Source organism: Eimeria tenella, genomic scaffold (assembly GCF_000499545.2).
Source record: "Eimeria tenella Houghton genomic scaffold, Eth_scaff31, whole genome shotgun sequence".
Lineage (NCBI taxonomy): Eukaryota > Apicomplexa > Conoidasida > Eucoccidiorida > Eimeriidae > Eimeria > Eimeria tenella.
Genome location: NW_013542966.1, coordinates 223502 through 247283, shown reverse-complemented (window position 1 = coordinate 247283; position 23782 = coordinate 223502). Strand labels below are relative to the sequence as shown.

General features: G+C 50.4%; 6 protein-coding genes across 6 annotated transcripts; 3 read left to right on the top strand and 3 right to left on the bottom strand.

Moving 5' to 3' along the window:
• Positions 1-486: 486 nt before the first annotated feature.
• On the bottom strand, positions 487-2857 carry ETH_00015475 (membrane skeletal protein IMC1, putative; the record flags this gene model as incomplete). The annotated part of the gene is made up of 5 exons (XM_013376059.1): positions 487-1389; positions 1521-1725; positions 1840-2054; positions 2163-2312; positions 2609-2857. 5 exons carry the CDS (start codon positions 2855-2857, stop codon positions 487-489), a joined length of 1722 nt encoding a protein of 573 aa, XP_013231513.1.
• Positions 2858-3634: 777 nt separating this feature from the next.
• ETH_00015470 (membrane skeletal protein IMC1, putative) lies at positions 3635-5412 on the top strand (the record flags this gene model as incomplete). Its single annotated transcript, XM_013376058.1, has 3 exons — positions 3635-3799; positions 4091-4300; positions 4480-5412. The coding sequence occupies 3 exons, from the start codon at positions 3635-3637 to the stop codon at positions 5410-5412; spliced, it is 1308 nt and encodes a 435-aa protein (XP_013231512.1).
• A 1458-nt stretch (positions 5413-6870) lies between these two features.
• Positions 6871-7543, bottom strand: ETH_00015465 (U6 snRNA-associated Sm-like protein LSm1, putative; the record flags this gene model as incomplete). Its single annotated transcript, XM_013376057.1, has 2 exons — positions 6871-6951; positions 7142-7543. The coding sequence occupies 2 exons, from the start codon at positions 7541-7543 to the stop codon at positions 6871-6873; spliced, it is 483 nt and encodes a 160-aa protein (XP_013231511.1).
• A 725-nt stretch (positions 7544-8268) lies between these two features.
• On the top strand, positions 8269-10393 carry ETH_00015460 (RNA binding motif-containing protein, putative; the record flags this gene model as incomplete). The annotated part of the gene is made up of 7 exons (XM_013376056.1): positions 8269-8389; positions 8497-8862; positions 9031-9135; positions 9288-9763; positions 9905-9994; positions 10147-10210; positions 10338-10393. The coding sequence occupies 7 exons, from the start codon at positions 8269-8271 to the stop codon at positions 10391-10393; spliced, it is 1278 nt and encodes a 425-aa protein (XP_013231510.1).
• Positions 10394-10771: 378 nt separating this feature from the next.
• Positions 10772-14068, bottom strand: ETH_00015455 (uncharacterized protein; the record flags this gene model as incomplete). Its single annotated transcript, XM_013376055.1, has 5 exons — positions 10772-10872; positions 11237-12393; positions 12611-12726; positions 12845-13066; positions 13169-14068. 5 exons carry the CDS (start codon positions 14066-14068, stop codon positions 10772-10774), a joined length of 2496 nt encoding a protein of 831 aa, XP_013231509.1.
• Positions 14069-21614: 7546 nt separating this feature from the next.
• Positions 21615-22946, top strand: ETH_00015450 (adenosine transporter, putative; the record flags this gene model as incomplete). Its single annotated transcript, XM_013376054.1, has 1 exon — positions 21615-22946. The coding sequence occupies one exon, from the start codon at positions 21615-21617 to the stop codon at positions 22944-22946; it is 1332 nt and encodes a 443-aa protein (XP_013231508.1).
• Between the last annotated feature and the right edge of the window lie 836 nt (positions 22947-23782).

Here is a 23782-nt window from a genome sequence, read left to right as displayed (position 1 = left end):
GCTCTCACTTATTCAGTGTGTAGTGCAAACAACAGTGTCAGGTCGAACATCACTACAGCACAAGAAGTAGTTACGTGTTGTTTGTAAGCATTATTAGTAGTAGTTGGAGTTTGCAGAGCGCTGACAAAATGCGCTCAGCCACATACACGACTGATACTGGCAACAAGCTGGCGGCAGACCCCAGGCCTTATCATGGACAAAATATCAATCGTGGCCCACAGTTAGTCGTGAACGCCTACGTTGTTGAATCCACCGCATTGCCAGCATCAACGAATAGCATGCAACCTTGAATCTGATGATGATGTGATTTCATTGCATGGGTAAAAATTGACAAAGCATTTGAATAGTAAAAAAGGTGAATAGCCAAAAGAAAGAGATATTCTCAAATTTTCCAATTTGGCCATTCCGAACGGCCGGGATTTCGGCAGAAACGCTGTTTCACACTGTGCAGAAGAGGAAAAGAACGCATTCTAACTAGTAGCATGCTTAGTTGCTTCCGTTGCAAGTGCAGCATGAGCTGCTGCTTCCCCCGCATGTGGCAGAGCAAACCTTGCAGCACGCTGCTGATTGTTCCCCTTGTTGAGCTCTGCTGGTCTTTGGCAATCCGTGTTCATCGACCTCAACCCAAGGCGCCTCTCCAAACGTTTGAGTTTCCTGCTGCATACGGGCAGCCTGTTCAGCTGAAAGCTGAACTTGAGTTGGATACTGCATCGTCAGGTTGTGCATCGCTTTCTGGTGGGCCTCGAACCATTCAGGAGTATACATTTCATGAGTTGCTGTCGTTTCTTTCTTGATCCATTCATTCTGCAGGTACGTCATGTTCAGCGGGTGACCAGGGTGCAGTGCCAGAGGCTCAACGCCTTCGCGGGCTTCGGGGTCGCTCAGTTCAGCATTTTCTTCGGTCCTCTTGATGCCAGGCTCGCCGAACACAGTTCCTTCTGGGTGTTGGACATACGGATATTTGTCGCCTAGCTCTTCCTTTCGCTTTTCTGCTAGGTCGGCGTTGACTCTCATCCACATTGCGTGAACGTCCGCCTGTGAGAGCTCCGCAGGGTTAATCGGCTGTGCTTTCTCGACGAATTCGTGGACCTTGATTTCAACGTCGCATGGTACAGGCTTGATGATGTCCTGGACCTGCAGATAAGGCTTCTCTTTGATGCACTCAACCTCATAAACCTCGTTGGTCCAGCGGATGCGAGGGACAACACGGCGACGCACGGGAACTGGAACGAAGTGGTCTCTGAACTTCAGAACGGGAACCTGGACGGGGACTACGATGGGCTTCGGGACCATGTAAGGTACGGGCACGTCAACAGAAACTGGGACATGCTTTTGAATTTCGACAGTCTTAACGACTTTGGGTTTGAACACTTGCTCTAGACGGGGAGCCTGCATGCGCAGTAAAGCGCACAGCACCAAAAATAGATTATTCGCCTCCACTCCAAACAACCTGAAGAGCACGATTGAAATGGTAACGTTACTGCGCGGTTTATTTGACCCAAATTTTTGTGGGAACTCACTGGAGGCATAGGTGGAGGTCCGGTACTAGGCATGCCCATACGCTTTGCTTCATAGGCAGCCTGTTCCTCTGCAATTAATTGCTGGTACTCCTGTTCAGCCTTGTATTGGGCCTCTCTGGCTTCCCTTTCCATCTTCACCTCCTGTTCATGTTTTTCCTTCAGCCGTTCCCATTCCTCCGAAGCCACCTGCCCTTTAGGGACATACCTGTCAAGTTCGTAGTCAGCAAAAGCAAGTGGACAGTGTATTTCGTGAGCTTTTCTAGCAGAAACGCTTGAGAGAGCTGCATGCTTTAGTTCCTCCCTGTTCTCTGGCGCCCACCTGATAACCTCTTCGACTTCTTCGACATCCTGATAACGCACAACTTCCTTGACCTGCGGGACTTCGACAATCTTCTCAACGTACTTTGTCTCATACTTGGGCCTCTGAATAATATTCTCCTGCGTCTCGATCTTTTGCACATACTTGTACTGGTACTCCACACGGGGGAGCTCAACTATCTTGTCGACAACCTTGACCTCAGGTACTTCCACGATCTGTGTAAATGTGCAAGCGGAAAGCACGTCTGTGGGGGAGAGAAGGCACGAGGATTAAGCAGAGATATGCTGCCTTGATGGCGTATGCTCAATCCCGTTGTTGCTCACCTTTTCCACATATTCTGGCACGAATTTAGGAACCTCGACAATCTTCTCCTCTACCACTACCTTTGGAACGTAGGTTTCAACGGTCTTCACGACAGGTACCTCCACAGTCTTCACGACGGTGTCAACTGGTTGGTATGCAGTGATAGCGACCTGCGTTCAAAAGAGCAGCACTCTAAGGCTCTACTTGAAAGGGTCCCACTTAACGGGATGCGGTTCTTCACTGGCGTGCCATTTTTGTGGGGTGGGGTGGTGGCTGACACTTAGAAACTGCCATGTTGCTTTTCGTGCTACAGGTAGGTATGTTGGCTGGTTGGGCTGACTGCATCGTCTGCTCATGGACCCACAACGTGTCCACTTAACAAATACTAGAAAATATACATTGCTTTCTAGATGAGCCCACGCAACAAGTTAGTTACTAGTCGACAACACGCACCGAGACTGCTCACCCATTGGCGTTCGGTTTGCTCAGAGATAGCAACTGCTCTTTCCCTTTCGGCTCGTTCTTCAAGAGTAACGGATCTCACAGACTCTGCGGTGGCGTGGAGATGAGCGCTTGAGGGAACATTCAGCTGGCCTTGTTGCCGTAGGTGATGCTGTTGCTGCTGCTGCTGCTGCTGCTGCTGCTGCTGTTGCTGTTGTTGGTCCTGACTGCCCTCCCCACCGGGGGCACAGCAATCGCTGCAGCCAGAGAACATCTTGAACTAATGTATTAAATCGAAGGGAAAGGAGATGCGGCTCTGCCCATCCACAGGGTGCCCGGTGTTGCGGCTGCCTGCGTATCGAGCCACTTGCGACCCTGCAGCAGGCGAGGCCGTCAAGAATGGTGGAATATGGAGTTGAAATGGCTAAATATAGGATATTCTTGGACAATTCGTCCAATGATCTTCACAACAAACAAAGTTAGGTCAAATCGATGCCTAGAAAGTCTATGGCTGGATGCAGCAAACTGAACCAGCTGCCGACGCGCCAGCCACGGCCGGCGGCAGCCGATGCGCCCTCGAGCCGCCGCTGGCCCGTGCACGCTGCGCCTGCGGCATCGGCCTGCGCTGCCAGGGCAGCTTGCCGTAGCAGCGGCTGACGGCTGGCAGCTTACTCGTGAGAAATGGCTCGACGGCGCGATCGATTCTGCGAACTTCATGCGTCAACGGTGGCTGTTCGTTGGGAGACCCTGGCCTGACCGTTGCTTTCACACTTCACCGCGGCATTGATTACAAGAAGATTTTCTTTCGGAAAAGGGATTTTAAATATCCCACGATAGATATTATTTGCCAACACAACCTTGTGTTCGGCTAGACCATTCCCCCAGCCGGTGCCGACAGGTCTCATCTGCCGTGACCGCTGGCTGGTAAGCAGCATTCCCTCTGGCATTCTTGACACTCCACCTCAGTGATAAAGTCTCTCTTAACATATTTTCTAGCTCTTTTCAAGCAAATTTATTGGACGAATTATCTTCTACCAAGCCGTGCATCAAAATGAAGGCCTTCAGCGAGTGCTGCGCGCCTTGCTGCCCTGGCGACGCCGAAACGGAGCAGGCTGAACAACAACTTCAGCAGGGCCAACTACCTCCTGGAAGTCGCCTGGTTTCTGGAACTATTGCTCAGCAAGGAGAACCAAGAGTTCTGGAGCCTCTTGTTCAGGTGGGTGTTGACCCCGTGATGGCCAGTAGTCAAAAAAGTTGAATGTTTTGCTTTGAAGCAGGGCCAAACTGTGCACTGTGTGCCTTTCTAGTTTAAAAAGGCATTTTTTCCACTTTGCACCGCGGTTGACACTTTGTTCTAGAGGTGAATTCCGTGTTTGCCGGCAGCATTGCTGGGAGCCGAATCAAAGTGGCAGCATATAGCTGAATTTTCGCCTACACTGCCCGAGTGGAAATTTTGTGCAAGTGCCGTTATAAAAATTCGACGACGCCTTTTCTGATCTGTCTACAGGAACGTATTGTGGAAGTCTTGAAGCACGAAATAGAAGAACGGATCATCGAAGTGCCTCAAGTGCAATATGTTGACCGCATTGTTGAGGTCCCTCAGACTGTCGTGCACGAAAAGATTACCCATGTGTCCAAACCAGTGATTCAGGAGCGCATAAAGCACGTACCAAAGGTGGTTTACCAGGAGAAGATAGTAGAGGTGCCCCAAGTCAAGGTGAGCCGAGAATTGGAAGACCCGCAGGCACATGGGAATAACCGGCGCTTTTCGTGAAATTCATTATCTTGTCTGAAGCAATTCCAAGTGGCTTACTGAATAAAGTTTTAATGGCAGGGTCAGTTGAACACATGATCTCGTTGAACACCTTGTACTCTTGCGCTGATATTCGAATGCAGGTGGTTGACAAGATTGTAGAAGTGCCCCAGTACGTCTACCAAGAAAAGATAATTGAAGTCCCACGCGTGGTAGTGCAAGAGAGAGTTATTCCAGTTCCCCGCAAGGTTGTGAAGGAAAAGCTCATTGAAATCCCTGAAGTGGAGTACCGCGATGTCGCTTTCGAGCAACCTATCGAGGTTACCGAGGAGGTCAAGGAAGAAGAAGTGGTCGAGAAAGCGTATACCCAAGTTGTGCAACGACCCTTTGAAATGGAGAAGGTTGTGGAAGTGCCTCATATTCAGCACACCTACAGGAATGTGATGACCCCGCAGTATAGGCACATACCAAAGCCAGTCGAGGTCCCAATGACTCACTACAGGCCCATCCCCGTCGAGAAACTTGTCGACCGTAATGTTCCAGTGCCAGTAGAGCTTCAAATTGTGCAGGAATATTTATGCCCGAAGATAGAGCCACGATACAAGGAAGTTCCAGTCCCTGTACATGTGCAGCGAACAATTGAACACCCGGTGCCAAAGGAAGCCATGGGTAACCCGCAACTCCTTCCCCTCTACTACCAAGGAAGCAAAGAGCAATTCAAAGGAAGCTTTCAGCCTGGCGGGGCTTGCTACACAATGTCCTCGTGCTGTGCCCCGAGGGTTGACCACATTACAGAAGCTACGGCGGGAACGGTCGAAGTGCTTGCTCAAGCTGGATACCCACAGCAGCACCCCATGGGTTCTCCACCTCCAGCTCCCATGATGGCCCAAGAACAGCAACCCACGCCTGCAGACCAAGAACCAGCCCAGCAACAAACTCCGGACGCTGGTACAGAACGTATGAGTACAATGCAGCGCGAAATGCTCGCAGCTGCAGGCCGGCAAGCCAACCCGTATGTGCAAGTATCGGTCACTCCACTGGCACCTGGACAGAAGTCCGAGATAAACATACAGTAGATGCTTCCCCACAGTGTCGTGTACTATTTAGGGTCGCGATTGATTCAGCGCTCGGCGACTATTCCAGGTCGTTGCTCCTGCCAAATACCGGTACCCAATCGCAGGCCATTGTTCCATGTGTGCTGTAATACCGCTGAACAAAAGCGCACTCTGCCGAATCCCTTCCTATTCTTTCGAGGACGCTGTAGAGGGCAAGGGATTGTAAATAGCTCTACTATATACAGAATTTCTTGAGATGACTGCACGGCCACTTTTTTGTGAGAGCTGTTTAACGCGTAGCCATCGCCAGGTAGTAACGTTGAACGCAGAGAGTGTAGTACGATTCACCTTGTCTGCGCGACTAGAACGCAGCCTTAGCAAGCAACGTGCAGCACTCCTTGTAGAGAAACTGATACGATATGCAGCGCGCAGTTGTACATTTCGCAATGTAAAGGGCTCTCCACCTAATTTTTCACGTCACCTAGTTTCTTAAGAAGATCTACTGAGCTCAAATTCGAAACAACCACGGAAAGCCACTGAAAAATTTAGCAGAGGTTCCTTTGCTCCGTCCGTTACTACCTGGTGATGGCTACGCGTTAAACAGCTCTCACAAAAAAGTGGCCGTGCAGTCATCTCAAGAAATTCTGTATATCATCTGGCCGGAAGAGGAAATATCATGACGTGCTTCAGAATTTCAGGTGCCTACTGTCCGGTTGTTTAGGCGCTGAGGTTGGGCATCAGCAGAGAACTGCTCTAGCTATGCTCTCCCCATCCTCCATGCACACCCAGTCTGTGTCTAGCGAGCTGGCTTATCATGCTAGTTTCTTTATTAAATTTGCACCGACTGTGGTTTTCCCTTAGCTTAAGAACAACCCGCTAGCACTTAGCTGGTCAGTTTAAAAAAAAATGCGCAAGCATGCCCAGGTCTGCGCCGCTTATTGTTGGAGAGAACCCATGTGCAACTCTCCTAGGCGGCCATGCCCGGCTCCAAATGCTGCAAGCCAGTTCCCATCAAGCAGTTCATTAAAGCATAACGAAGAAGAACGCGGCGGGAATGGCACTGAGGGCTTTCAGCACGAAACGAGCGTATGTGAATACAACCACTTCAACGGCGAATCTTAGTGCTGCCCATCAATCCCTAGCCCCTTTCACCTCAAAAAAACAAATTGCACGCAGATCTACTGCGTTGACTGATTGTTACATGCAGCTGAACTGCATGCGCCGATCAACTAGGATGTGCAGTCCCTGTCTTTGGTGGCAGCCCTAGACAAGGCCTCATCCATAATGGACCCGGTTTAGAGTGGTTTCTCGAATGCCGTGTGAATACGGCCACCGTAAGCCGCCATCTGTTGCTGTTGCTCCGTAGCCTGGGATATACAAAGCTACAGCTGCAGACGGCTGCTCCGGGTGATGGTGCGAAGATCGCCTCAGGGAATGTCTCTTGCTGCGCGTCAAGACTCTGTATTGAGTTTATTCACTTCACTCATCCGGCAGGTCATAACCATACAGGAAGTCACCCAGACGCCGTAGATTTCTCCGTCTCCGGCTTTCGTGCTTTTCCTGGAAGAAATAATGTGCATGAAGCGCAGCAAAGCAGCAGCATAACGCGTGCCTTAAGGGATTCTTCCGCGGTGAACCGACTGGTCCGGAGTTAGTACCCTGGCAAGATGAGAATGAAAGGCTCAGCATACGGCAAAAACTGTTATAGATAATGACTGACGAACTCAGATCGAGTGACTCGGGCCCATACCTGTTCTTCGTGCATCTCCAAGACCTCCCACAAGGGTCGCGACTCTAAAGGGTTTGGCTTGGATTCATCAAGTGCGCCAAAAAGCAAGATGTTCTCCCCGCGAATGATCATGACACCCTGGTACACGTCATTGTAAAAAGTATTGACGATAATTCGATGAACACATCCTTCCAGCATTAAGTTGCCGAATTGGTCAAATGAGCGCAATACGCCGATCAGATTCTTACCATCGCGCAAAATGACCAGGATTTTCTTATCTAGTTCTTCTTCCAAGCTTGTAATCCAGTTCGGCGATGAATTTGGCTGGAATTCGTCGTAATTGTTTGCTGCTGTGGAGTCATTAGTGGCAACCCGCTGCTGCTGATCTGCAAGATGCTGACGGAATTCCATTTCGGGGTCCATGCTGAGGCCATGGGGGCAGATGACATCTCCCTACAGAATCAACAATACGCACATATAGTTTCCTGAAGGGGGGGAAAAGGAGAAACCGTAGTGCCAATTCTAGGCATTTTCATCTGGGTCCCCAGTGCATGCACGCTGACCTAAAATTGCCGCCCCACTTCCTTCTGCTTGATGTCACTTCACCATTCTAATTACATTACTACATCACCAGCACATTCTGCACATATCATGAGCTTTAAAAGCGTTTAGGGTAGCTTGGGTTCACAGAATCGGAGGAGAGGCTGTCGTGTCGCAGGCAACGTTGCTGGTTCATGGGTAGGGTGCGGCCGCGACTCTTAAAGCATTCGCCCCCACGTACACTGCCCAGTGTTTATTTACGAGATTTCTGCACCTAAGGTGGAGGCGTCCGTGTAGGTGCAACGGAAAGCCGTCCATTCCACTTGTGGAGGGCTACCTTCCTGGCACCTCTGTTCCCTGTTTTTGATATCGGGGTATTTCCCGTAACATCACTCCTTACCCGGCATAAAAGCATCTGGGTGTAGTAGGTTGCGCTGCTGCCATGAGCAGCACGTGTGGTGCAGATACCCAGGCCGCACGGTTGTATGTGCCGCAGCCCAGTGCCCCCGTGCTGCGGGCGGAGAAGCAGCGTTTACCTCAATAGCTAGCGCTGGCCCGAGCCAGCTTGCCGCGGTTGGTAAAGTTTCGGAGCTGCATGTCTGGGCACAATGGAATATGATGAGCAGGTCTCAGCAAGGTTGGACATGAGCCTGGACGAGATCATCGGTCAAGAACAGCAAGATGGTTCGGGCCAAATGAAAAAGCGCAAAGCCAAGAGCGGGTTTACAGGTGCCACTCGGCATACATTCGTTAAATTCCGTTGCCTCGCGTGCACATTATTCGCTGGTCCTCACACACGGCGCGCTACTTAGTATTTGGCTTTGCTGTTTTCACAGGTTCTACAGCTGTGCCGCCTCCCACAACACTTCCTTCACCGTATCGACCCCCACCAGCTTTACAGACTGAATATGTAGGCAGACCTGCTGCGCCTTATCCCCCCGCCCCTGGGGGCATCGGCAGTTTTTCTTGTAGGCCTGGACCCCCTGCGAGGCCGCTGCCAGCGCTGATGGGGCCCGCAGCCGGCAGGCTGCCTGCAGCTCCCCCTTTTGCTATGGGTCCTCGACCTCCCTTTCCTGTACCTCTTGGCCATCCCAGGATGGACGCGAGATGGCCGAGGCCGAGGCATCCAGGCGGGGGGTTTTTGGTGCCTCCAAACGGTGTACAGCCTCCACCTCCCCCCGTTGGGGATCCTTCTGGCGGACGTACGGTGGTTTCATTCTCTTTAGAAGTGAATTGTATCGAGATATGCTGTTCCATGCTCCGTGGCGCCAAGGAGGTGTATGCTGTTGTTAGTGGAAGTCTCACGATGCGAAGTGCATTGCATGCTTACTTCATGCAGCAGTTAAGGTGGTTGTGAATTTGCGGCTCAGCTCCACGAGCTTTCCCCTTGCCTCCTCGGCCGAGTGGCACGGGCGAGCTCGAGTACACCCAGATGCGACCGGTGGTTGGACCTTACGTAGACTCGCGCGCATCGGGTACAACTTTTGGTCTGTTGCCATGGTGCCTTTGGTTTGCGACGAAGCCTAAGTTTCAGTTTTGCATGCAGTTATGTTTAGAGTGCGCTCTGCAGAAACTCACGAGCGTCCGTGTGTCAACGCATCACTGAGCTGTGTAGTGATTATCACAGGTCCGTCAAGGCCTGTGTGGAGGCGCTCTCGGTACGCGGATGAGGTGGAGGGACAAAACGGGCACCACTCGCCGCACAACCCAATGGGGTACTCAGTAGGTCTTCCAGCCTACGGGCCTAGCCGTAGTCCGCACCTTCTGGATGAGTCAAGCGGCCCTGTGCCAAAGCAGATGCCCTACGGATACGGTTCGAGGTGTCCGTCTACTGAGTACTATGGGTCAGCGTACCGGAGAGATCCGGCATTGGAACGGGGCTATGCTAACTCTGCTTCTCCAGAGGAGCTGGTATCCCCTTCGGTTCGGCGTGGTCCCTCTGGTGATCCTGAAAGCGTTTGGAACAGACAGCCAACTCCAGATCAATGCGTCGGCGCCCGAGGATTGAGGAATTTACCAGCCCGAGACGCAGACCTTCCATCCGGGGCTCGCGCTGGTTCTTGTTTAGCAGAAGGAAAAGAGTTCACAGTGATAGTTTCAAATGTATGTTGCAACTGATGTCTTCAGTGAACTAGCGAAATCAGATGAAGTTCCAAACTGCACTTGACTTCATCTGAAGGTCTCGATTAATGGAGCTGCCGTTAGTGGCGGTTGCGTTCGCAGTCGCTCGGTTCTGTGAGTCAGGTCCCCAAAGATCTCCCGGCAGTGGAAATCCAGGAAGCATTCAGCTGTATGGGGACTGTCTTACGCACCGACATTATGCTCAATAGCAAGGTAGGCCTCCATCCTGGAGACTCCCTGCCTTCTCTCCCACACATTTCAGGGTGAATGTCCATGAATTCGACATTGATGTACTGTTTTTCCCCTTTGAAAAATTGACGGCAGTACGGTTTCACTACTGTTCGAAACTGCGATTCCTACTGCAGGGAGAACACACTGGCCGGGTGTGTATTGCATTTGCCTCTGCGGAAGCCGCGAAGACAGCAGTGGGTAGGGAAGGTAGTTGCCTCCCTTCACGTTAAATTTCATATCAGTTGCGATTGTTATTTCAAATAGGATCCCCAGGGTGGGCAATTGTCTATTGGTGACAACATTGAAAAACTGTTTGTGCTTGCAGCACAATTTGACAAGGGCGATCTTAATGGAAACACAATTAGGGTTTTCGCGGAATGACCACGCAGTCCACTTGCCATCGGGATGCCGGAACTCTACGAAAGTACCCACTCAGAGCTCCCTTGTACTTCTGCTTCTGGCGCTACAGCAATCGCTGGTATGCGAAGTCGAGATAGGCCTTCTTTCGACGAATGTTTGTCCTCATCGACGAACAGTTCCTCTTCGGGGCGATGGAGTGGATCTGTGGCACTTTCAGATATTGGAAGGCCATTGCTCTCCAACGCCAAACCACGCTTCAACGCAAACCGCAAAGAGCTGTGCTTTTCTTTACACATTGGCTCGACTGATGTGCAAACTAGTTGTAATTATTCTCGCCTTCTTCACGAAAAAGGACAGAACCGGGCGATAGTAGAGCTAAAACGACGAATAGCCATTTCCCTAAGGGCTTGGGGTACCCTCCTCCATATCCGGAAGTTGTCTCCGGTGGTGGCGTCCTTCAGTTGTTGTGACACTTTCCACGTCTGCTGCTGGTTGCGACACTCTCAAACAGCTCACACCCTGAAAGTAAACACCTTGCTAAGATACTCTGTTCTTGAGCTCTAGCCCCGCGAAGCCGAGCGACGAAAAAAAGCGAAGGAAGTAATACCCATGCTGCCCTTCGACGAGTCTAAACCACCTATGGACACAGCTTCCACATGCGTGCTTCCCCTATCCATCTGTCGAGTGGGCCACATAGTCTTCGTTAAGCTGGCATCTACCAGTGTCACGGCTGCTCTCACTTGAAAACCGAAGGCATTGTTTACATTCACCGCGTTTAAGGTGGTTGTGATACCCCGGCGTGTCCTAATAAATTGAGAGGAACTGCTAGTCGGGACCAACACGGCGTTTCTCAGTGTTGCTCACCTTGCGGGTTCCCCACTGTTGTCCTTTCCGCTTTCTCTGACCTCTCGGATGGCACACTGGGGCGTTGTTCCACGTGGTCGGCCATATCCCGAAGAGCTTCGATAACTTCGTTTGCTACGAGCGGCGCTTGTTCCTTATTGGCGAACATCAGACGATCCCGCATATGCTGAATTTGCAGCTGCTGCATGGCAGTGTTAAAGTCTTCGTTGAGATGAAACGGCGCATTCCCCGTCTCCGAGGCATCAGACACCGGGGCATTGCCGGAGTCTCTTTGCAGCTGCTTCACAATCACCTGTACAAACTGCATATGAACGTTGGTGCTTCGAACTAGCGAATCAAAACAAGCCCGCGTTGTGGGGTCCATGCTACTTTCTGGTTTAAAGGAACTTTCTTGCAGATCCTTGTCAGACGGCCACAGGGTTTTAAATTCCTCTGCAATCCTCAGAAGCGACCGCTGGACTTCCACAAGCATACAGCACTGCATGAATTGTGCCATGAATGCGTAGTGAGTAGTAAGCCTCAGCATGTTGTTACTTGGCTTCCCTCCAAGAGCTAGCCGAAGCTCTGGAGACGAAGTGGCGGACTTGCCCGTGGCTGGTAGGCCAAAGCTGTCATGAGTGGAAACAATGGGTGGGGCCGTCTTCATAAACGAAGCTAGCAACCGTCGTTGCTCACCAGTAATCTCATCAAGCATCTCGGCACCACCCTCTGGACAATTTTCGTCGTCGGGCTGAAGGGGTGAGCTCTCTGATCTCTCGCCTATCGCAGAGTGTAACAGAGCACGGCATCCGTCCGTAAAATTTAGAGACTCCGCTTCTGGCAGCCAACGGGATGCCTCGCTGGTAGGCGTCGACAGGCCAGTTTGTAGATGCCTTGTCGGTGAGGCCTCAGACGCATCTTCAGGTTCCGACGAGGCTCTTTGGGTCTTGACTGGAGCCTTTCGCGGTCTCCCGCGACTGCGTTTATTTACTTCCTTATCAACTCTCACACCGTGCGATACCCGTTTGCGTACGAATCCTGATGTAGGCAGTGCGCTGCTGAAAATCTCGTCCGGGGGAGAATGCAAGTCGTCTTCTGATTTGCATGCATCCACGGTCGATTGTTGATGCGTACGGTGACTCATTCCACGTGGGCTCACACTCCCTGGTTCATCATCCCTGGAGCGTAACAAGCAGAAATCCACTCTTCCACAACATGCACAAATTCACTGCTTCCCATAATAAGCACAAATCCACTGTTCTAGAGCCGTCGTGCGTATGAGCTTCATGATTGAACGACTGTACAACCACTGCACTAGAAGGTAAACCGCTGCGCCACATTTCAACCACGGAGACTTCTGCCGACTAACTTCACGAATAAGCGCAACTGGCCTACTCTCCAATGTCAAGGTCCTTGCTTGTCAGAGCATCGCACTTCTGTGTGAGCGCTGTGCATTTCAAAAGAAAGTCCCACGCTTCCGCGCCCATCAAGTGCGTGACTCTAAACAGTTCCTATAGGAGAAGACAACCCAAAGCCACAGGACACTTTTACAGCGGCCATTCTCAGATTCAAGCTTCTGAGGCCAACTACCCCCGGATACAGGTGCAGTTTCCTGGCAGAAAAAAATACCTGGACTGTGGCAAGCGTAAACAAATCCCTTCTGTAAAGATTGTGTTCCTGTAAGACGCGCTGCCACTTTTCCGGGTTCGACCAGAAAACTCCTCGAAGCTTCCGGAGCAGAAGTCGGCGGCCATCGGCGCCAACTGGCCATGCTTGCCCGTACGCCCATGAGTCATGCGAATACTGCTGGGGATTGCGCAGAAGCTCTAATGCAAAACTATTTCCGGAAACCTGAGTGTACGAGCACGAAGCACGCGGTTCAACATACCTCAGGCTCTCAAGGTGGGAGCACAGTAAAAGCTTCGGAGGTAAAGCAAGAAAGTATGTGCTAACCTTGGAGAGATCCACAGACTTAGCCTCTTCTTCAAATGGCCCAAGCTCTTCCATTTGTTTGTATGCGAGATCGTACTTCGTACGCTTCCGGCGGTTACGACCCCCGATCCTGATGACCCCTGCTGGAGATACGCTCTTCACCATCTGCGGGCTTGCTGACTCTGGAGAAGCCGCAACACGTTGGTGAACTTGCCAGCTAAGCTCGCCTTCGCGTGCGGCATTTGCATGTTGCACTGATGCGGCAGCACTCGACTGTGACGTTGGTGTGCCCGTCCCAGAGGTCCTTGCCTCTGGAGCCGCTGGGGCAGAGTATGACATATTCCTGGGCTCGTTCCCAATAAGTGAAGCGCTATCGCGCAGGTGTAGTCTCCCTGTGGGTAGCTGGAAATCGCCGGCCGTTACTTCCAATTTTGCGCGACTTTCTGACATTGGAACGCGATGGCGTTTAGCTCCAACGGACATGCAGTTCCGTTGAAATTTCCTTGGATTCTGCATAATGTTGTGGTTGCTCATCCCTGTATCCTGTAATGCGTCGTTGAAGGCCGACTTATCGCTAGAATTCGGCAAGCCTATGTGTATACCTAGCAGTCCCACGTCGGCTTTGTCCACAGATGATGTAGCATCGTGACTCACACGGTGTACAGATGCCCTCGTTTCCCTTAGTTGCCCATTTCCTTCAATGGATTCAGGAACACAAGCGCCCTGTGGAGCTGCGTCAGCTGAAAATCCTGACAAGTTCCCGTCCAGTGCCGGGATTGTCTTGGATGGCGCCGGATCCAGGCAAGGGGCCGCGACGATGATTTGCGGAGCCGAAGAGGCATCAGCATGGATCTCCGCTCTTATTTCTGAATCACTTGATGCCAGCTTCGACTTTGCTTCGTCTTTAGACTGCTGCTGCATCTTCAGGACGACGTCCAAATGCTGGACGTACCTTTCGGGGAGCTTTGCCCGTGGTGTTCACAAAAGTCGAAATACAAGCGTATCGCGCCGATGTGTTCTGAATATGTTTACAGGTGTATGGCAAGAAATGTCCGCAACACGTAATCGCGGGCGGTGTAAGGGAGCGGTCTTCGGTTGGTCACGAGCGATAGGGGACCTGGGATGAAGCTGGGCGATAAGGCGGAAAAGTTCTACTGCTTTTAAGCCAAAAAATACAGGGAAAGCTGTGAAGTTGTCAGGAAAGACCCGAAGCACGAAGTTGGCAAAGTTTTCCTTACAGCCTGCAACGTGCAGACGGAAATGACACACCCCTCTATAGCATACCCATCAACTCGGGCTGTGGAGCTTGTCTCTAACTTGACTACATTGGCAGCACCCAGCTCCTGAAACTAGAATATTTGTCTCATCGACCCCTATTCCATATTTCAGCTCCACTGATGTTCGACATGCCAAGCGCCGTGCGGCGTTGGTGACGACCCAAGCACGTCTACTGCGCTGACAGCTCCACAGCCAGAACAAGCGACAATGGAATATAAGTTCTACAAAATATAAGCCACATACTGCAAGTAAGAACACTGTCAAGGCTGCGAATCGAAGGTTAGCGCTCGAGCTAGGAAGACGGTTGTGGAAGACGGCAGCGACAGCGCGTCAGCTGTCAACAATCAAAGACTGACCTGAAGTCTTGGAGAAGGTAGAAGAAGTATATTTCTGATGGCTTCTTCAGCATTGCCTCTCTGCAACACTATTGGTAGTTAGTCATGTCATTTAATTGCTTCGAAAGCTCCCACCACGTAGCAGCTGTCGTTGAACCCATTCAGCATGGCGCATGCTCGCTCGCCTACGCATACCGCAATGATTAGTTCGTAGAGCTCGCTAAATCAGCAATATTGCTAAGTTTCTCAACCATATATATGTTGCAAAATTTCACAGGTGCGTATTTTCGCGGCCGAAGCGGGCCAGTGGGATAATTGGGGTTGGCTTGCGCTAACCAGTGGTGAACCAGCATAATTTCATTGTCTGTAACCATATAGTGATCTCGAAATTTCACTTTTGCCTCTATCTATTGGCTCCTTGTGCATATACTCAAGTCGAAAATGTCCAACATCACCATTTGCAGGGGGAATTAGCGCGGTACCTTACCCCTCACTCTGCGTTGAAGCTAGAAGTTTTGCGCGCTTAGAGTGATTCTCTGTCATCAAAGGAGCTAGCCCAAGCTATACGTTGCACGCTCATAGGTTGAATCACAGTTCTGCAGATCTGGGAGAGAACAATGGGCCTAACGATACAGTGCAGCTTGAAGGCTGAACCATAATGTGTTGAAGTTCGGTGCATGGCTCCCTCTAGCCATATCCCATTGTATCATCGTGTAACACGGAATTTGATGACAACATAGTTGCAGTTGCTCAAACCACTGTACAAACTACCTAGGAAGCTGCCGCCAACCGATGTGCTTACTCAGATAAAGAGGCTTTCTCTTTACCCTAACGGAAGATCTGATTCAACGTAAATTAGTCTCCAGGTCGCATAAGGAGTGTTTGTAGAATGCGATTTCTTTTAGCTTGCAAGAGGTATAAGGAATCTTATGTAGCATATGAGAAAGAGATGCTTTAGCAGGGAGGTTTGCAGTCCGGGGTGGCGAGGACACACATTGAGCGCGCATCAGCATCGTCGAAGCTCACCTGGCTGACTTTATCTTTGACACAGCCGCCACCTCCGTTCTTTTGAAATGCTGAATTTTCCTTTCCACTTAAGTATTCCAGTATTCTCTGCGTGAAGATTCGCGCTATATTCATTCTGGGACAGGTTGGGAGTTTGTTCACGCTTCACCAGAATCACTAGTCCGGCATTTCTGGCTTGTTACCCTTCCTGCCATGCACTTCTCCATCGCTAAGCTCTCTGATGTCCTTATGACCCACTCGTCAAGGTGCAGGCCTGCCCTCCAGGTGCCCGGCAATATTGCCTGGAACATACTGGATAACAATTGGGTCGGTATGCCTTTTTCCGCAGGCAAGGCCCCTTAGCAGGCAAAAGAGGGCAGCGGAACAACGCTTTTGTTCTCTGGCGAGGCACTATGCAGAGAGGGAAGGAAATGATCCATGATTTTATCCGTCGCCACAACGGCAGTCCTAAGCATGGGAGCGCCTTCTCAGCCGTGGCAGTGCTCTGCTGTGCTGGAACAGGTTCGTGTCTCGGTTGGAGATGTGTTTTATGTTTGTGTACCGCATATGTTGTGCTAGCTTTTCTGCCGCCGCAGCAGCAGCTGCTGCTGCTGCAGCTTCCTATACTAGAAGAGAGCCGCTGCTGCGGCTGGAGTTACGTTACCCATCTGCTGCTGCTGCTGCTGCATCACTGCTACCTAATCTGCAGCAGCAGGTGCTGCAGAAGCTGAAGCTGTGCACATTGCTGCTGCTGTAGTAGAGCTACACTATCTGTGCTATACACACAGCAGCAGCTGCTGCTGCTGCCTGTTTCTTTGCAGCTGTTGCTGCTGCAGAAGCAGCTGTGCTATCTACGCTGCTGTAGCCGCTGCTGCGGGTACAGCAGCTTCGCTAGCTTTGCGGCAGCAGCAGTTGCTGCTGCTAGGATGGCTGTACTGCTTCTGCAGCTGCAGCAGCTGCTGTTGCTGCAGGTGCACCAGCTCTGTGGCAGCAGGGGGTGCGTCAGGCGCTGCAGCGCTTCCGCCAGTGCTGCAGCAGCTGCTGATATCTACCGCGCCCCGATAGATGTGTCTTTCGCACTCACGAAACCCTCTTGGGAGATCCCAGTTCGCTTTCACACTAGGGGAGCTAGCGAGCACTTCCTCTGCTTCGAGCGAGGCGGAAACTTTGGTTTTGTAGTCTCAAGGCAGACGTAGCCGTTAGTAATTCGCGGACTTTTGTGCTTTGCTCTGATCGAGCATTGTAGCCAGGCCTTTAGGGTGCAGTTACGTATTCGGCTACCAGTCTCTCACAAAACGATACAGATGACGAAGGCACTTTGGGCGAAAGCCACTTCAAACACTACACAGCTTTTCTGGTGGTTAGAGTCCGAAGAGTGCAAGAGGCTGCCCCCGCAAATACGTGAGGCTCTTCAGGCGCACAGGGGGGTATTACCAGACAGACTACCCGCATCAATACCCCGGAAGCCCTACATGATACTAGTATTATTAGGCATGCAACCTAGCAAAGCAGCCATATATCGCATGCCACCAGATCAACTCCATTCCCACGCAAAATAGCTAAACTTTCAGCTCACTGATGCCAGGCATATTCCCCCATATATACTCCGACCAACATGGTTGAGGAACATGATTGTAGTATTGGCGAATGAAAAATGTGTGTGGTAGTCAATTATCGAGGAACATCAGTGCCAGTTTTTTAGCTGCCCCTGCTTTTCCTCTATCACCCATCCAGACTACTTTAGAGATTCTCGGGGAAGCAAAAAAAATGACTTTTCCAGGACCGATGGCGAGACAAGCTTTAATCAAATTCGCGTGGCCAAAGGGAACCGGAGGAAGGCAGTCTTTCGCGTAGTCCTGTGGCTATCCAAGTGCAAGGTCATGCATTCGCCTTTCAGGAGCTCCACCTGCCTTTCAATCTCACACGAGCCTTCACCTTCAATCTTTGCCGATACAGGGTTTCGTGGCTTATCTGGACGACGTTATCTACAGCCCCTGCACCGCTGCGCATACAGGCTTCTTGCGACAAATTCATGGCATCCTCCTCCAGCATAAGTTGTAGCCAACGTTTCATGAGTGAAAGCTTGCATGAAGCTTGCATACCTCATATACAAAATCTGCGCTCAAGGTTTCCAATACGCAGCTTGCAAAATTCATGGTATGCTTGCTTTGTCAGAGGTGCTGACATGGCATAGGAATGCCCATTGCTCGTACTGTCAACTGCTCATGTATGTTGATGGGCTTCGACTACGCCGGAATAGCCCGACCCCTTTTCAGTCTGATATCGAAAACAAACTCCTTCTATGCACCAACTTAACCTGCATCTGATTGATTATACTTCCCTGAAGGTTCTTAACAGTGTACTGAGGATTTCCTTGATGCGCTAGGAACGGTTGGGGAACAGGAACACCAACAAGTCGACTTCCTCAGGCAGGTCATGACATCCACTCAGCAGAAGTAATCGATATTTGACCAGGAACTTCTTGTTTTGGTCACCGCCTTGACAAGCGGACACATCTACTACGTACCGCAAAGGTTACTGTAGTGCTGAGACACTACAACGGGGCTGACTAGTGTCCTAGGGATGATAGCTAGCTAGCGACCTGCAAGGGGCCGCGACACTGGAGGGGGACAGGACCCCCCCCAATACATGAAAAGATAAGAAAAACCGTTAGTGAGTTCTAGTGAAAAACGTGAATTGTGCGGAAATCGTGTGGAGACTGGGGCTGGCGATAGCGCCGGCACCAATGCGACCTCCCTCCTTAGGGTCTAGGGGGTAAGCTCCGAGAAGGGAGCGAATCGAAGACAGAGAACCCACACACTTCCTGAATTGTCGTATTTCGACGGAATAAAGCGGTAGAGACCGAGAAATGGGGCTAATCTAGGTGTAGAATGTAGACCTGTAGAGGGACAGGAAACAGCGTAGTCGCAGCAGTAGGCGCCGCGCACTACAGTTACAGTGCACAATGACAGCCAAGCATTAATCACGTGATGCAGCTATATATTTTGAAGCCGCGTTGTCATGCTCGTTGAATAGATTTCCTCGGTCAGTTCCAATATCTCACCATCACATACTCACGAAGTGCACATAATCCTGTGGTAAATGACTTGCTCCGCCCGCCGATTTTTATCCTCCATCTGCACTAGTGAACGTCTTCTGGATGTAAGCACTTCTCCTCAAACGAACGTAGCGTTGGCACTCTGGCCAGAACGACCTTGAATGCATTACGACATGCCGACGCGCTCCACGAACTATCATGATCTAGCGGACATACACACGAAACCTTCTCGTCACCCAGTCCATACCTTCCGACGCCTCCGGCGCTCACGCGTGGCACAAAGTAAATCCATGAGATGCACAGAATTTTGCAAAAGATGAGCTTCCTCAAGGTGAGCCTTAACCCTTGACGAACGCCCAGTCCTTCATAATACAAAGGCCACTTCATACGATCGACAGCGAGAATTCCCCTTCCGTTAGTGCTTCGGTTCCAGCTTACACGAGATGCCCTGCCCAAGGCTCGCAGCTGCCGAACATCATGACGAACCCGTTTTATACGAGCGTCGCAACCGCTGCCTCACTCCCGCTTTTATAATGCTGTACATGTGACTTTAAATCAACGCCACTTGGACGATTTTTGTTCCACAGTTTCCGGAAATCCTTACACCCGTTCTTTATACCTGTCATAACGTAATCATTCGACAGCGCGTCATCAGTGGCAGAAAAATGGCATCCTCGCTCTCTAACGACACTTTCACTGGCCCGGGATGCGCCACTAGACTACGGCATACGTAAAATTTTGTCTCTGTCGCCGTGCCGCCGATTCGCCCACACACAAACCTGTCGAACTTCTTCAACCGTTACTCATTTCTTTCTGCCGCTGTAATCAGATTAGCCTTGATTTTTTACTGATCTACTGCTCAAAGGTTCCGGGTAGGACCGTACTTTACTCATTGCTAACACTCTGAGCAAAATGTCGCACTTCATCCCAACGAAGAAAACGGCATCAACAGCTCACGCCGTCGAACTGCATGCAGACGGCCTCATCCGCTACCATCGCCTCGCTGTGGTTGTCACTTCCGGCCGTGATTCTTGTTTTCAGTCTGGTTCGTGGCAATAAGTCTGCACCGAATTTGATATCAAACGCGCCATGCCTTCGGCTTACCACCCTCAGACTGATGAGCGAACAGAACGAGGATCTGGAACAAGTGCTACTTACATATTCAGCCCAACAAGCCAAGGTAAAGAAAGGTTCTTTCCCGCGCGCTAGGGACCTGGCACTCTTCAACAGTGTTTACTTCCTCCAAGGTTACGGTAAACCATAGCCGCATTACGGCTCCTGATCTTGATCATTGGTGATCTGGTCGCCCCTCTAAGTTCTCCAATAGTCAAGCTCTTTGGACAGCTTCGTGAGCGAGCGCAAAGTCATATCTTTCGTGGAAAGCGACGAAAAAAGCATACGCTGCTCCGGTATGTCGTGAAGTCTTATACAGTGACAGTGAAACGGTACCCTCAGCAGCAGGCACTGATCGACTCTCAACGCATGCTAAAAGTTCGAATAGCGCTTCCTACAGGTAGTATTTCCCAGCCTAGAGGTTCGTGTGCTGAAAATGCCATAGGATCTGCGCTCCGAAGCCCGCAATATTGCTTCTTGGATTTCCCTTACCCGAAACTCATCGGTAGGCTTGTCAAGCAGGAGGGTTCAAGAACAGCCATTAGCTTGCGAAGCCTGCCGTACGAAAGAAGCCACGTTGTATCACACGTAATAAGTTAGAGGGGAAGATGAACAAGTTTCAGCTTTTTGGTATCGCCTTCGAAATGCAAAACAGGGCACACGTTCATACGAGTTTGTTTCAAGCTGCCAGTATGGCTACCGCACTTGGGCAGTTTCCCCCAGCTTCAAACATAGAGTGTTGGGAAGCAGTGACGCAAGAGCTGACAAAGACAGAAGAAGCTAAATGTTTCCCCAGTAAGTAACCAATTAAACGGTGGACTGAATGAAGAAAAAAATTAGACTGGAAAGGGAACCGGAAAATCTACAAGTAGCATATTCTGACTGAATAGTGTCGGAGTGGCTGGAAGCGCAGAGGAAGCTCAACTCCTGAATCAAGTTATAGCAGAAAAAGAAACAGATGGCTTCTTAACACGCCTGAGAACATATTTGAAAGTGTTTCAATGCGGCTTTCCTCTGACACCCGGCGGCGTGTCGCCGAATTTACAAGGATGTCTTGGAGGAAAACTTAGTTAAAGAAGCTTCGAATTATACACAAAATGGCAATGAAATGCCAAGTATTCAATTTGTTCCCCACTACAATGTTGTGCAGTGTCTCAGGTGGAGAAACACCCCAACCTCAACAACCTCACATGAGCAGTCTGACCAGGGCATCAAACGTTCATTTACAGAAAAGACATACTACTAAACGGTAGTGCACTAGTTTTTCAGCAAAATGCCAGTGTGAAGGTGCAGTTCATTCTGTTTCGACTCGTAAACAGGCTCAACTGGAGGGACTGCCCTATGCACGTGTGACAAGGATTTTTGAGGATAATAAAGGCGCAGCTGCTTTCAAGTGTAACGCTGCAGTCGGCAAGTGCTTCTGTGTTTCCGTGAGACTAATACATCTGTGGAGCTTTTTTAGCACTATAAACAGGAAAAACCGTGCAAGTTGGGAAGAGCCCCAAGATGGGGCACCAACAGTGTCTAGACACCGCTCACCTGGGGTTTCCGTGGGGCCTAATGAAAGCGTCTCCACCTCCTAATCTGCTGGGTCGTCTTCGCTTCCATTTCATCTTTTTTTGCTTACCGATGCTTCACTAGAGTGGTTTTAGCAGTTTTAATCCCTACTGTTTGCACAATGACCGGGGAAAGTGGTGTTGCTGGGAACCGCCCGAAGGTCCCCTCATCTCCGCAGGATGAGAAGATGACGCGCCGAGAACATTATGTGGCCTTGGCTGGTTGCGCCTTAACGGGTACGATGACGTTAATTCCGTTTCAATTCGTCGCAGTTATGCTACCTGTTCTCTCTAATCACTTCCTTGAAGGAAAGCAGCTGGGCAACTCTATGCTTGGGCTGTACCAGCTAATATGCGTGGCCAGCCTTCTAGTAATTCTCAAGATAGGAGCTCTCCACAAGTGGCTTATTCAAGGAGGGCTCTTCTTATCATTGGCGTGTATGGCCGCTTTACCGCCAGCGTTCTTCTATGGAGCACTAAACTGCCGTATTACCTTTGCTCACATAATTCTAGGCCTCTTAGGCGCATGCAACGGGGCTTTGCAGTCTTCTGGGTTTGCTAGAGCGGCGATTCTGCCTCGGAATTATGTCGGCACAACTTCTATAGGACAGGCAGTTGCAGGTTTAGTGGCCTTCGTCGTTACAGCCATCCTTATGAATGGAGTGTTCGACATGGACAAGGAAATTGACGTAAAGTGGTTTTGCAGCATATGTTGCGGCATATCGGTGCTACTGTGCGTTCTTTCAATGCTGTACATGCACTTTTTCCTGAACGCGAAGGTATGCGTACAGTCTGTGAATAACGCGCTAGAAGGTAAATCAGATGCAAAAACTGTACCAGATGACACTCCCACAAGTGTTGCTGATCTGGAGGAACCGAAGGTCAGACAGAGCAGTGGACATGCTAGCAGTCAGGACGAGTCGCTGTTACCGCCAAGACCTTGGCTGACGATGGTAAAGGGTTCATGGTGGGAACTGCTCAGTCTATTTTTAGTATTTTTCATAACCTTTTCTCTCTTTCCCAAAGTTGGCCCCGTTTCATTCAACTTCGAAGGAAAAAGCCCGTCGAAGATGGTGTTGCTTTTCGGTATGGAATTTGTAGGCGATTTCTTGGGCCGATCCTGTCTAACACTCCCGAACTTACATCCTGCATGTAGTTTTCTGTTTCTTTCGCGCAATGGCACCATCATTGCGTCGTTCTTGCGCCTAATCTTTTATGTTCCCTTCCTCATGGCCATGAAGATGGAGAATGTTCCGTTTATAAACAACTTCGTGTGGCTTATGATCATTCAGCTTCTCCTTGCCTTCACCCTCGGCTGGGTCGGTACTCTGACCCTCATTCACTGCTCCCTATCTGTTACCCGAGTTTCAGAAAAGGCTCGCATGGGGTCTGTTTCTACTATAGTTCTTGCTGTAGCCATAGGAATTGGCCTATATATTGCTTTGGCATTCTAGGACTACGTTGGACGTGCAGACCTTCGCCAAGTGGTGTCAACAGTTTGTTGGGACGAACTACGGCCATGCTTCTCGCGTTTTGTTTAGCATGTGTTGGTAGTGCCGGTTTGGTGAATCTGAAGTCTGCACTGGTTCCATCATTTCGTACAGCCGTTGCTTTGTCTCTTTCGCACGAGTTGCGTGCCTTGTAAGCTGCTCCAAAGTGGGATACAGCTACATAATTCCCAGTTGCTACCTGACCAAGCAAGCACTGGCGGTTTTGCCCAGGGGCGCTGGTCCAGAGGTGCAGCACTGCTCCTAAAAGATCCAGTGGGCTAGTGGACGTGATCAGAATTCCAACAGCTTGGACTTCAAGGTCGCAAGCTTCAAACCACAAGCCTTTAAATTGCGCAACCTGTGCACATAGAGGTGTGACTAGCGAGAGACAACCAATTCAATAGATCGGTAAACTTTGCATAGACGTAGAAGGGCACTCACTAGAAATCAAATATTTGGTGATTACTGCGAAACCCTGAGCAAATGAAACTTATTAAGACGGAACACCTTACCTAATTATCAAAACAGAACACCTTACCTGATACCTTAGAGAAATATATTGCTAGAGTTCCCACTCATTTACAGCGGAGTCTGCTGACTAAATATTCTGCATACATACAGTGCCTGCTCTGAAGGTCTGAGACACGGTACGGTCTGAGACACGGTACGCCTCTACTGCCGTCTGCGCGTCCCGCAAACCGCCAGTATGTAACGGACCTCAAGGCTCCATGCCGCTGTTTCTTTTGCTGATTTGGCAATCTGTTCCTCGTCGCACCTCAGGGTCCATTGCGAGTTACTTT